A 14,032-nucleotide genomic window follows, 5' to 3' on the forward strand; every position below is an offset into this window, starting at 1 on the left:
GTAGAATTTCATGCGTTTTAAAAATGCCCGAGTGAGAGAGACCTTGTGTTATCTGCTTCCCCTGAGAACTCAGAAAGGATTTAACATATAAACTAATCGTGTTTAGAACTGGATGTGGCTGCTGCTATTAAAAAACTATTTTTGTAAGTACTCGGAAAAAGAATTCAAAATGAAATTAAAGCCAGAAAAACACAGATTGAGATTTGGGAAGATTGCAGCTGGGAGTTTTGAAAAATCATTTAGCATCCACTCCCAGACTGCAGACCTGGTATGATCCCGATTTCCATGTGTGATCTTTGCAAGAGACCTCAGTCCCAACTGAAACAGCATCCCCAACTACCATTTACTAGGAAGTTTTATATTCTCATTACCTAAGAGGAGAATCCCTGTATCCCTGTAAGAAGGATCTTGAAAGAATCCCACTTTCCTGGGAATGCAGAAATACCTGTACACTCTAACAAAAGCTTTGAGGCACCACAGAGATTTTGTAATAAAGGACATTCCTGGGCTGCCACTCTGCTCAAAGACCTTGCACACAGCAGATCTGTCAAACTACCAAAATAATTTAAGAGCAGCCACATGGTTTGTACCCTGTGCAGAAGAAAAGAGTGTAAGACCAGAAGTAGCTTGATTCAGTGTGGGATTGCCCAGGCCAGGTGAAAGTTTAGCCAGGTGAGACTGCAAGTAGGGCTGGAGCAAAGGAGGAGATCAGCTCCCCCAGCACATGTGGGAGAGGGACAGCCACAAAGGAAAACCCCACACTGCTCCTGTCACATGGAGAGTGAACGTGGCTCCAGACACCCAAATCCAAACCCAGGAGCCCAATTTCACATAAGAACTGAAAATGCTTATTTTACAATTTGTATGTAAGGTGGCTCTTTGCAAAGTAAATAAGGCCATCACAGCTTGTTGCAATAGAGACCCCTTTGAATTTGCCTCACTATCCATGCAGTAGCAGAGTTATTTCAGTGCAGTAAGACTTCTGATTTACTGAGTATTTCCTAAAAGGAAAAAAATGCCACACTCCATCACTGGAGAATATCACAAAGCACCGAATAATGCTGAACCAACTTAAATATTTCAGCTATTCTTTAAAATAATGGTCTCTGCAGCAGTAAAAAAAAAAAAAATTACATTTTTAGTGATCTGTAACAAAATAATTCCTTCAATTATCTTCTGAATGAACCAAAATATCTAATACTTCCTAACAGAGAAATGGAAATGTGTTCTTGATTTGACTGCAGTAGAATCACTCTCCTGCATTGATCTGGTTCTTCCAGAACTGCCTGCATTCAAGTACAACTGGAGAGAAACTCCTCTTGATCACAATAATCAGAGGAAGGTAAATTAAACATTGACAACAAGGACAAATGCAGCTGTTCTGTGGATTTGGAGAACAAGGCATTGAGAAGAAGAAAGGCAGTGCAGCTCTTCAGACAGCAGAGGTGCTAAAGAGAGGCTACAATTCAGTCCTAATTATCCTCATGTATGTGTGTCTGTTGTAGGAATGCACTGGAGAAGAATTTTCTTTCCACTTTCTGTGGAATGAAGAAAAATTCTACACAGCCAAATTGTGGAAAGCAAAAATTTTGTCAGAGTTCAAGACTGCAACCCATCATATAGGGGTTCCACCAACTACAGATTTTTGTTGTTGTTGTTGTAAAATCTACATGGAGACTTTCTTCTGTGACATTAGAAAAGAAGTTATCTAAGGTTGATGTAGCAGTAACTGACTCCAACTAAAGATTAAGAATCTCACTGCACAGCCTGGTAAAGATAGCCAAGCTAGCCTTTGACAACCTGATCCTAAATGTTTGCTGGATTTTTTAGCCTCTGCTGGGTTCTCCTGTAATCTTGTAGCTTTGAACAGTAATTACCAGAATCATTCAGGATTTCCTAGGACCTTCTTCTTCTCTGTTTGCCACACAGAAGGTTTTTATTGGTATGCTAAATCTTTCACCTCAGACAATCCCAGTCAACTTGCTAAGACAAATTTCAGGAACTCAGCCACTACCAGGCTCTGCTTTTAAGACTGGATGAAACCTTTTGAGTGAGCACATTATCAAAGACCTCACAGAGGGCAAATGTTTGTGGCTGTGGTTAAACAGAACCAAGACTGACATAGTGGGTCTAATCTTTCTGTGATTAAGAGACAAAGTGAAAAGTATACAGTAGGCAATGTGATTATTTTTTAGCCACTTAAATTCAATTATACTCTTCTAGTTAATGGGGATGGAACAGACATTTCATGCTACAGCTACCATGATGCACTTCTGGGAACTTGCATACCACTTTCTTCAAGAGCTAAAATGACAAAAATGGAATAAATAACTCAGCTTGCTATTTTGCTGAACTACAGGACTGCTAAATATTTATAAGACATAATGAAGTCCTGTTATTGAGCTAATATTTTCCCTCTTGAACAGATTTCTCCAGTGGCTGTCAAACATCTTCACATTAACTGTTGCCAAGTGTGAGTTTAACAGCACATCTATAGCTGGGAAAAGAAGATGAAAGATGTCCACATGATGTTGAGTAAACAAACAGTCCCTTTGCCTCTGAGAAATACTTTCCACTACACCAGGGAGGCTGGAGGATAACTCAGTATCACTAAGTGGTCACTGTTTTCCAGACTATCCACAAAAGATTCAGCCCTTGAGAACTTGGCTTGCCTATTCTTGTTGCAGGATTTCCAAGGCCACCAGTATGTTCCTCATCAGCACAGGGAATTCATGCCTCTCTGCTCAGCACAGCCAACCACAGCTCTGTGGTCTAACTCCAGGGCATCTCTTGTAGATATCTGATGGAAAATTCAAAGATCTGAGGCTGTTCCAATCTGACAAGACATGTGGAAAGTTGCCAAAAAGATTTGATCTGCATTTAGACAATGATTTAAAATACTACAGGTATGAGATTTGTTCTAGCACAGCTACAAACCTATCTTGTAATACACAGGTTGCAGGTTCCTCCCTCTATGAGGATATGACAAACCCTGGAGGTCTATGGTCATGTGTGTGTCCCTGTCCCAGTTCAAAAGTTTCAGAGTGTCTGAGAGGCAGACTGAGGGAAACATCTGGGAAAGGGTGACAAGCTGGCACGAGAATAGGAAAGTCTCTGCCTGAGAGGCACGGATAGCAGTGACAGCAGGGATGTCAAGAAACTCCAGTTCTGTGTCTGTCTGTCACTGTGTCACCTCGGGATTGCCTCCTGCTGGAAAGTTCCTAAGGAAAAGCTCAGAAATGGCAGCATCTGCCCTGAATGTTCTTTCTGCTCTAGTCCCATGGGTTGGTAGCTCTCACACCCAGAACTGCCCCTCTCCTGGCTTCAGCCTTGTTGCAGCTACATTCTTACAGCTGCAGCCACTGTCCAAACAGCTTCCCAGCAACATCCCCAATTTTAGGCAGTCTTCAGTCTATAAATAAACAAGTATCAGACTCAGGAGAGATGGGGAAGGAGAAAATAGGTCTCATAGCCTAAAAGACAAACATGCTGGTCCACTGCTTTAACCCAAAGCTTCGTTATCCTGCTACTGCTCACTCCAGTACATATTAGGCCCTTCCTCCCACCCCTTTCCTGGTGCAATACCTGTGTCAAAAGGTCTCCAGAGGCTGCTAAAAAGCAGAAAAGTATTCTCATACCTACTTAGGAAGTGGCTTGCTTCCTAACCTGGAAGTAAGGAACAGACTGAACGGTACAAATGAAGGCATGGGAGACAACCAGAAAACAACCAGACAACCAGAAAAGGAGACTGAGGGGTCATTGCAGTCAGACTTTGTTGCAAGGGGAAGCAGAGGGACAGACAACAATCTCTCATCTCTAACAGTCGGTGGCAGGACCTGAGGGAGTGGCCTGAAGTTGTGTCAGGGGACGTTTAGGTTGGATATTAGGAAAGGTTTTTCTCACTCAGAGGGTGGCTGGGTACCGGGGCAGTGGTCCCAGCACCAAGCCAGGCAGAGTCCAAGAAGCATTTGGACAAGGCACATGCTGTGGCTCGTGGGGACTGCCAGGAGTTGGACTTGATGATCCTTTTGGATCCCTTAAAAACCAGAATTCTGTGAACTAAAGGGAAAAGACACTCGATATTCACCAACACTCCCCACTGAAGCGTGTGTGCAGCCAAGAAAGCTGTTCCCAACCATTCAGGTGTTCTGATGTTTGAGCAGGACGGTGAAGCTCGCTGCCCTGGGGTGCCCGTGTGTGCTGGACGGGGTTCAGCTGCACCCTCCCGCCGGAGGCTCTGCTGGGCCTGGCCCGGCCCGGCCCGGGGACAGCCCAGCTCAGGGACAGCCCGGCCCAGGGACAGCCCGGCCCGGCACAGCCTGGCCCAGGGACAGCCCGGCCCAGGCCCGGGGACAGCCCAGCCCAGCACAGCCCGGCACAGCCCGGCCCAGGCCCGGGGACAGCCCAGCCCAGGGACAGCCCAGCCCGGCACAGCCCGGCCCGGGGACGGCACAGCCCGGCACAGCCCGGCCCAGGCCCAGGGATAGCCCAGCTCAGGGACAGCCCAGCCCAGGGACAGCCCAGCTCAGGGACAGCCCAGCTCAGGGACAGCCCAGCCCAGGGACAGCCCAGCCCAGGGACAGCCCAGCTCAGGGACAGCCCAGCTCAGGGACAGCCCGGCCCGGCACAGCCCAGCCCAGGCCTGGGGACAGCCCAGCCCAGCACAGCCCAGCCCAGGCCCGGGGACAGCCCAGGCCCGGGGACAGCCCAGCCCAGCACAGCCCGGCCCGGCCTGGGGACAGCCTGGCCTGGCCCACCACATTTAGGGGCTGGGAAGGGCAGCCCTATGAGGAACGACTGAGGGAGCCGGGGGTGCTCAGCCTGGAGAAAAGGAGACTCAGGGCTGCCCTCATCACTCTCTGCAGCTCCCTGAAGGGTGGTTACAGTCAGGTGCGGTTGGGCTCTTTCTCCAGGCAGCACTGACAGAACCAGAGCACACAGCCTCAAGCTGTGCCAAGGGAAATTTAGGTTGGATATTAGGAAAAAGTTTTTCACTGAAAGAGTGATAAAGTTCTGGGATGGCTGCCCTAGGGAGGTGGTGGAGTCCCCATCCCTGGGTGTGTTTAACAAAGCCTGGATGTGGCACTGGGTGCCAGGGTTTAGTTGAGCTGTTGGGGCTGGGCTGGACTCGAGGATCTGGAAGGTCTCTTCCAACCTGGTCATTCTGTGAATTCCGTGATTCCACAGCGGTCAGAGCCACCTGCCGGTGCCGCCCGGCTCCGCAGGGCCTGCCCGGGCTGAGGCCCCGGCGGGCAGTGCTTGTCCCCGCTCTCAGCCTGCCCGTCCCTGCCAGCAGGGCCCAAGGCAGGGAGAGCGGGGGATCCGACTGCGGGGAGCGCCGGGACGGGCACAGCACATCCAGCGCTAAAATGAAATTTCTCTGCTGTCTGTCATGCTGTTCCAGCAAAATGCACCCAGCCCAGCCAGGATAGCCAGGCTGTCCCCAGCTCTTGTCCCAGCCCCCGGGTAGGTGCATGACAGGGTGTGAGAGCTGTGCATGGCACCTTTTGGGCTGAGACCATCCCAGCCATCATTTCACACTGCAGAACTAGAGAGGTCTCCATCCTCCATCCCTCCCAGTCTCTGCAGCATTCTCTGCACAAGGTGAAGAGGTGCAGACTTTGGGAGTGGGAAATTTATTCGTATTTTCAACATGGAAGTATCTAGTAGCACTGGATATTGCAGAATACTTTTATATCCACTGTCTTTTATGACTACAACATAGACTGGGATCATTAATACAAGCAGCTGCAGCTTTGGAGTTAGAAATCTTAAAATTAGATTAAATTAATTGACTATTTTATATTTATTTTACATGCCCTACAGCTCTGTCAAAAACAACAGGTATCACGACAAATCTGTACAAGAACCAAAGAAGGCATTCTGCTGCACTACTGCTGCCTCAAGGACATAGCCAATCTTAAAACTGATCCATCAGCCTCAGAGTATTACTTCAGTAACTTGCAGTTTTCTTCTCATCCACATCCTACCACAGGCAGGACACGTACCCACATTCTCCTCCAAAATGCTTCAAATGAAGCCCACATGCAGCAGCTAACAGAAATGGCTGTGGGAGAAGAGCCCCTGCTTCCTCTCTCCACCAGTTTCCTTTCCCAGGAGCATGGTTTTGGGGGTGGGAAAATGATTCTGCTCGATTTCACTTGTTTTGCTACATTTACTCAGAAATTCTTAGGTCATGATAAGAAACTCACTTGTACCTATCTCAGGAATATTGTGTGAATCACAGATGATTCAGGTTGCAGGCCCCATTTCTAGACAGCATATAAACACCTAAAGCACTGCCAGCTGGTCAGTCTGCATACATTTATTTCCCCTATTCACCCTCAGAAATTCATACATATTTTTTAACTCCCTCATGTCCCAGTTGGGAACTACCATGAAATTTGTCTCAGCTGTGACTCAGAATGTACTTCTATGACAGCAGTGCTCAGGGATTTCAGCTGATGTCAGAGATACACAGACAACTTGACAGTGATGGGTTTCCATGTGGGATTTCCAAGGAGTAAAGCTACAGCTTTTTTAATTCAGCCAGGGAGCTGGTCCTAAGCATTGGGGCAGCACCAGATGCCTGTGACAGCAAGTGATCAAAGCCCTCAGTGCTGAGAGAGCAAAGGCAAGGCTCTCAACACCACAATAATAAATAGTTTTCTTATTTCCAGATCAAGCCTCATGACTCTGTGCAAGAGCTGCACAAACAAACCAGTTTTGCTTGACAAAATACTATGACCATTCAACTCTGATGTAATTAGTACAATGTTATTGTCCCTTAATTAGGTAACTCCAGCACGGTTTAATCGATGGTACAGAGACCTTCTGAGGCAGAAATGGCAGTTTGGCACCCAACTGTGGCTGGCTTTTCCTGGCTAGGTTCCTAACCACCAAACAACTCCTCTGCATTCTGTTTCCCTTATTCCAGCCCAAAGTGCTGTGATAGAGACATCAGCAGTGTTTGGGCAGGCGCTGTCAGATGGAGAATTTAAAAACCTGGCAAAGATACATCTCACAGTTTAATAATCTGTGCAAGTTACATTTTAATTCTGAGAAAGTGTCAGTCATCGGAAATGAAGCAGACATGATACTTCATGTGCATTCCTCATGAAAACACAGCATACTTGTTCTTTAGGGGGATTTAAAGTACAGGAAACTTCTGTCTCTAGAGGCTCATTTAGTTGCTTTAGTACCTAATTAGCAACCTGAGAGGAATCTCACCATACCCACTGTAGTGCTCTCCAGCAAACACAAGGCAGAGTCTATTTCATCTGCAGAAATCTAATTCAAGAGTGTGATAGAGGTGACATCATCATAGGTGGGACAGTTCTCACGAGACAACACACTGTTTCTACATCAGGCACACTGTTGTATTGCACTAAATATTTATTTAGTTATTTGCACTGGGTGTTTGGTAGTTTGCACTGTTCACATGATTTGTATCCTGTCACCACAGGGTCTTCCCCCTTTTCCCCCATCAGTGTTGGTGCTCTCTGCCTGCGTTACCCTTTCCCTCACCCCTCCTCACTTGGATCCCATCGGCTGTTGTGCCCTTCCTCCGTCCCCCTTCCCCTCAGCTCAAAATCCCCCTGGGAGAAGGTGACGCCCACTTTTCCATCTTGGGGGTCAGCTGGATGATCTGGTGTCTCCTATCAAGGAAATAGATTTAGGACTCAGTCCCCATGTGGAGAAGAGTGCTTCTCATCTTTCGCCTTCATCCATGCAAGATCGTGTGGGCTGGGGTCCATAGCTGCTGGATAGCAGCCGAACAGCCCGCCAGGCACAGATCCTTACAGCACACTATCACTGCAAGGAGTGATCTGTTCTTCACTAAAAAGCTGGCCATGCCTTTAAACAGCACCCTATTCTTCCACTCAGGGAGAAAACAAACCCGAATATGAAAAGCACATGAAAGATCCCACTCTAAAGCAGAGAAAGCATATGAAAGATTCCACTCTGAAGCAGATTTCTGCTCAGACATGGATGCAGCAATCATCATGATCAGGTTACAATGCTCATCACTCTCAGTAAAGCAGAGCTTCACTCTCTCCTGCCCCCCACCCAGCCCAGCCCAGCCCAGCCCAGGGTACGCACTGGGAGCGGAGATGCGCCGTTTGCAGCCCACACAGTCCAGGCCTGTCGGGGTGCTCTTGGAAAAGGAATGCAGCTTCAGGGGCAGGATGTCAAAGGCAACAGGAGATGTGATGGATGGACTTATTCCAGTCTGCAACAGGACAGGGAAAACAAAGGCAACAAACATTCGGTTAAATGCCCAGCATTCATCCCAGAGCACCTCTTCCCACCTCTGATACCTGCCCGTGTAAGTAAGCAGCATGTTAGTGGACACACATGGATGACTGTGGCTAGAAATGTTAGAAAACAGTGAGAAGGCAAGGAAAACTGCAAGGTGATAAGAACAGATTCATACTTCACATACAGCCACACACACCTCCATTCACAGAGAGTTTCACTCCTCTCTATGAAGTGTTTCTGTGGGGTTTCATATTACTACAAAGAGTCATCCCCTCAGCTGCAGAACTGTTCCTGAAGCTTTGTGACTAATAGGTCCTCTTCTGGTATTTAACATGAAATTACAGCTTTTCCCTTCAGAGATTTATTGGTACCGGCCATACAGAGTGTGGATAACAATATTTTTCTCGTCAGCTAAAGGTATAAGTAAGAATTCTCACACTCTCCTCTACCTGGCTGATTGATTTTATAAAACTTATAGAACTTTGAAAGCTCTATACCAATGCCAGATCTCATTGAGTTACTAACTTTTGCTGGTTTAAAGGAGAAGACATAGAGATACATACACATAGCTCATGGCCTCTAATACAGAATGTTAATTAATGCATGCTGCAGGTATGCTTTTATCCTTTTTTCCTTTTCTCTCTTTTCTCTCCCGTGGCTGCCACATGTAGAAAACATCAGTGTCTGGGAGATCAGCTGGTCAGTAAGCACTGCTCCCATGGGCCAGTTTTTCACCTCTATCACGATTGCCCCTTCCTTTTGCCACTGACATTGAGTTACAACATATCCATCCTTCACTGAGCCAGGAACTTGAAATAAGGAGATCTCTAGGGTCTTTCCCTCTCTCCACCAGCACACAGCATGTCCTATCAGCAGAAAGTCTGCTGACCAGCCTTGATGCTGAAACCTCTCCTGGTAAAGGCCATTAGCCAAACCTTCCTTCCCAAACTAACCAGCACACAGTGCTCACACAGCTGAGAGTGCTGCTGCTCCATGCCTGGTTTGGTTTTCTATTCCTGGACTTAACTTTCCTAAAACAAAGAGAACACAAATCACTATCTCTTGAGGGATAGCATGAATCCTGTTCAAATTAAACTCAGCAGTGCCTGTTTCTCTAGAAAAGTCACAGCAAAGATCCAGTGGGAGCACACACTCTTCTGGTGACAGTGAAAATCAAGCTTACTGGGCCACAGCTCTGAAAATGTCAAGGGTAAAGTCTAAGTTATTTACATGAAAGGTGGTAGAAAGCATTATTGTTCTGTTTAAGACTAGAAAGCAGAACCCTGGCCTAGGGCTGTTACAACTGCAAGCTTTATTATTATTAATTCCTGGGACATCAGAGCAAGTTTTGGTACAGGCATCATTTGATTCCTATGGCATGGAAGGCAGGCCTGTACAACCCTAACTCATGAGAAGAAGCATTTTCAGCAGTGTAAGCTACATGGGGCAGGGATTGTACAACCTACAAGGGAGAGGATGAGGAATGAGGGAGCAGACCATAGTAAAGGTCCTCTCTCCTGTATTTTCTGCCAGAGGTTCCAGAGGTTATTTCTATGCTCTTGTGCACAGCAGTTCAGTCCCTGGCAGGGGCTCTGTTGTGTATCCATGCCTTGTCAGGTGCACATCAGGGGGACACATTTTCATGAAATTCCCTCCTCAAAGTGTATTCATTTCCATCTTAAAATCTATCTGAGTTATCCACAGTGCTCAAACCATGGTACTACACAACAAAACTTCATTTTCTCTTATTTTGGATGGGGTAAAATCAGATTTGCAGAAGTCATATTCAGGGCAATGAGCTAAAGATCTGTTTTTCACTGCTTCTCATTTCTCTTTCAAAATAAAAGAGCTTTTTTTGCACGATACCCTGTCTGGGTATAACCCCTGATGGGCCTTTTAGGAATCTCTCTAATTTGGCAGTGCACAAACTGTCCTCAAACAAATGCAAGTAGAAGCCATGTCTGTGCTTCTATTGCTGTGCACTCAAGAGGCATCAAGTTTAAGAACCAGGGTTTAAATTTTTGTCAAAACAGGAAAGCACTGGAAGGCAATAGACAGGCAGTTCAGAGCAAAAATAATTCCCAAACCAGAGCCCGTTGCCATTACAGCACTCCATATGGCAGTGGTTTGGGGCATTGTCTCTGCTCCAGTGAGGGAACTTCTCCTGCATTAAAAGAAGCAAGAGGACCCCAGGCTACAGCCTGAAGCCCACCATCATCTGAAGGGCACAGCCTATGGACAAGCAAAAGAGCACAGATTCATCCACAGCTATGTTTGTCTTCTTCCCCTTGGGGTGGGCACTGTATTAAGACTTTAAGGCCTGAGATCAGAAGCTGCTCAGCTTGTTACTGGCAGCATCTCATTATAAGGGACAGCTGGGTCAGGCTTTGAGTTTGACTGGGAATTTACACAAGCTGTACCCATTTAAGGAAGTGGAGAAGTTTACTGGGCCTAAGCAAAAAAATATCCACAATATATAGAATTGTTTGGAACTGGCATTTTAAGTGTTTTTGGGTTTTGGGTTTGTTTTGGTTTTTTGGTTTTTTTTTTAGCTTATAGATAGTTTCTTGATTGTTTGTCCATTTTCCCTGTCCCAATTGCCAGCCCTCAGAGTAGCCTTAGATTTCCATTATGCTCCTCTCTGTACATTCATCTGAATGATAGAGTGGTATCAGAAATCAGCACTTGAATAAGCAAGGATTCCTCTCTGCTCTGCCCCATTGAGTTGTTTCCCCAATATTGCAGCATTACATCTCCTTGAGGGCTGACCTGATCTTGACTTAACACAATGTGACTTGTCACAACAGAAGCCACACATCCCAAGGCAGCTGTGTCAGAAAACATCAGACTTGTAATTTCAGCTCTCCAAAGCTCCATACAGTCCCCTTGTTGCAGTCACAGAACCTCAACAGACAATGAACATCTTAGAGAGCTTCTTTTGGGATAATTTGTTCCTTCTTATTAAAAGGGATTCAGCATCATTCTAAAACTGCCCTCAAACAGTGCAGCTTGTGACAGCACTCCCAAGACACTTAGGAGTATGAATAAACCAGCACTATTACAGGACTAGAGCGTTGCAAAGACAGAATAAAATAATATGAAAAATAAACTGTGTGATTACTATTATAAATAAAAAGCACAGGCCAAGAATTTCAGTTATATGGGCATAAAAAAAGAGACTTTGAATCCCCACAGTCCTCTCATTAAACCAGCATTTTGCTTTCTTGGCCTGCCTACAAAGATTAAAGTGTCAATAACTTACAAAACACAAATGGACAGAAACAGTAAACCCCAAACCTACCTACACCCTGCTGCCAGAGAAGAATGAACCAAAAAATTGACTGAGGTCCAAGAGCCCCCGGGCAGGTGATGCTCAGAGAGGCCTCGTGGGCACAGGGGCAGCTGCAAATCATGGTGCAGCTGATTGCAATTTAGAGGTGAGTTTGCACCAGAAAATAAGGGTGGAAATGCTTAAAGGAGAAGCTGTTTTCTGGCAGCCTCCAAATGTGCAGTCAATCAGTAAAGCAGACAGCATTCAAGCTGTGTGATCTGATGGCTCCAGGGGAAGCTATTGAGGGAGCTGGTCACTGCTCTTAGCAGCCTTAATGGGCTCAGTGCTGGCCCACATGCCCTGCAGCACGGGCTGGATTTCCATCACTACCCATGCTTGTCCAGGAATTGTGAGAAATATTTTTAGTACATTTCACTGATTTCTGCTAATCCCTGACCCTGTGTAAGCCAGGCAGTCACTTTCACTAGCCTGCCTCATCCCTGCACAGCACTAAGCACTCAGAACTTCAGCCAAGGAAGAGAAGTAACCCAAGTCATTTATTTCTAAATTATTTTATCCTAACATACACAAACCTCAAGAGCAATACTCATTGTCTCCATCACATAGGTAGTATGGAGCTGAGCCAGGGAAGCATCCTCACTGAACTGAGAGTGGGAAACACATCAGAGAATCATATCCAGCACTCATCCAGGCAGCAACTGGCCACACTTGGTGTTGAAGAGCCCAACATATATAAAATAGCCCAGATTTTTAGTCTCTTTCCTTGAGAAGGGGAGAACAGGGAGCAGTTTTTCAGAGCCCCTGTTTCTGGGGTTGCTGTCCCAGGTGTCTGTCAGGTTGATGGGAGCTCTCCCAGGTGGACAGGTTTTCTCTGGGCAAGCCAATGTTTCCCCTTCATCATTCACAGAACTATCTGTGCACATAAGCTCAAGCACATTCTGAAGTGGTGATAGGACTACTGAGGCCTCATCTCCTCTCCAAAATTGTCATTTTAATGTAATAACAACAAGAGTCAGTCAACCAGGACAACAGAGAGAAAGGGAAACAAACACAGATAACAGACCAAAACAGAAACCCCTGAGGAAAGCTTTTGTTTGAGTATCTGCTATGTGATTTCAAGCTTGATCAGAAACTTTCTCAATATCATCGTGAGAGGCTTCATAGAGCATCCCTTGATCTCATGTCTTTTTTCCCCAGAAGTCCTTTTGTATGTGTTAAGGCTAATTTTGGCTCTTGGATAGAGATTTGTGACTCTCCCTGAAGGGAACAGACCTTAGCTCTGGATCCAAAAGTAACAGATGCCATCAGTGTGAGTCACAACAGCCACAAAGTTTTTCACAAGCAATCATAATGCTGAACTAAAAGTCTCCCTCAGTGGAGAGGAGAATATTAATAGCTAAAAATCCAATGGCAATGTTCTCTTGAGTGTTTCACAGCAGGAATTTGCTTCAGTAGGAATTGTGGAGTTGGCATCAGATACAAGGGAAGTCTAATTTAAAGTCTGTTATTAAAGTTATACAGCAACACCACAGGGCACAGAATGAGATTTCATCAGTTTAATTTATATTGATTTAAGGAAACTTTGATTTGCTCCTTGCCCTCCCCATCACTCAGCTCACAAAGCAACCTGATTCTCTTGCATTCTATTCCCACCATCTCACAGGGCATGATCTGTTCGATTTCAGAAGCTAAGGAACCACCACCTTCAGATGTTATCACTTAAGGGCCAGTTTGGTGTTTCTGCAGTCTCCACAGAGTACCAGGCCCACAGAAATGCTGACAGAAGTAGTACCAGACAAAGTGTAAGGACAGGAACATGATGACAGCAGAGAGAAAGAGCCTGAGCAGAGAGGAAGACAATGCCAGAGAATGAGGAGGTCGGCGTGTGGCTTCTTACTTTTGAGGGGTCCTGTGGGAGATGTTGCAACTGAACCCCTCCCTCTGGCTGTGTCTCCTTCTCTAGCTTCCTTTTTTGACTCCTCTCCATCCAAACATCATCGAAGCTGAAGCACTTATAGAGGGGTTTGGGTCTCTTCCTCCTCCTCTCTGGCATCTCCTTGGCTTTTTCCTCGGGAGCAAGGAAGGAGAGCGTGCGGGCTCTGCTCTCCAGGGTGGCCACGGGGCACGCTGGGACCCGGGGGGGCCTCCTTTTGCGATGGGGAACCCATTTCTTATTTGGCCTCTTTCCAGCTGCTGTTTGACATGGCTGTTTAGACTCCTGTTTTACAAACTGCAGGTGAAAACACAGGGTTTGTTGGATGGAAATTTTGTTTGCTTCAAGTCAGTTTGAACAGAAGATGGCAAAGTTCTGTTACTCAGCCACAGAACTACTCAGAAGAAAACACTTAGGAGCACTCCACCCAGAAGCAGCAGCTCTGCTGTCCTTTGAGGGTACAATATACACTCCCTGTGCCCAGGACAGTGCCCAGTTCACCCTCATTTCAGATGGCATATCCCACTGACATTCCACCAGGATTT

The 14,032-nt window shown here is 46.2% G+C and overlaps 1 protein-coding gene across 1 annotated transcript in view; it reads right to left on the reverse strand.

Annotated features, from left to right (window-relative positions):
- ARHGEF4 (Rho guanine nucleotide exchange factor 4) overlaps positions 1-14,032 on the reverse strand; it is a 138,754-nt gene that overhangs the window by 116,369 nt on the left and 8,353 nt on the right. The window contains exons 2-3 of the mRNA XM_071437090.1: positions 13,452-13,784; positions 8,104-8,233 (exon numbers count right to left, since the gene is read on the reverse strand). Coding sequence (XP_071293191.1) covers positions 8,104-8,233; positions 13,452-13,784 — 463 coding nt within the window. The remainder of the gene's footprint in view (positions 1-8,103; positions 8,234-13,451; positions 13,785-14,032) is intronic.

This window comes from Agelaius tricolor, unplaced genomic scaffold (assembly GCF_023055355.1).
Source record: "Agelaius tricolor isolate 1412-34295 unplaced genomic scaffold, bAgeTri1.0.p SCAF_12, whole genome shotgun sequence".
In the NCBI taxonomy this organism is placed as follows: Eukaryota; Metazoa; Chordata; class Aves; order Passeriformes; family Icteridae; genus Agelaius; species Agelaius tricolor.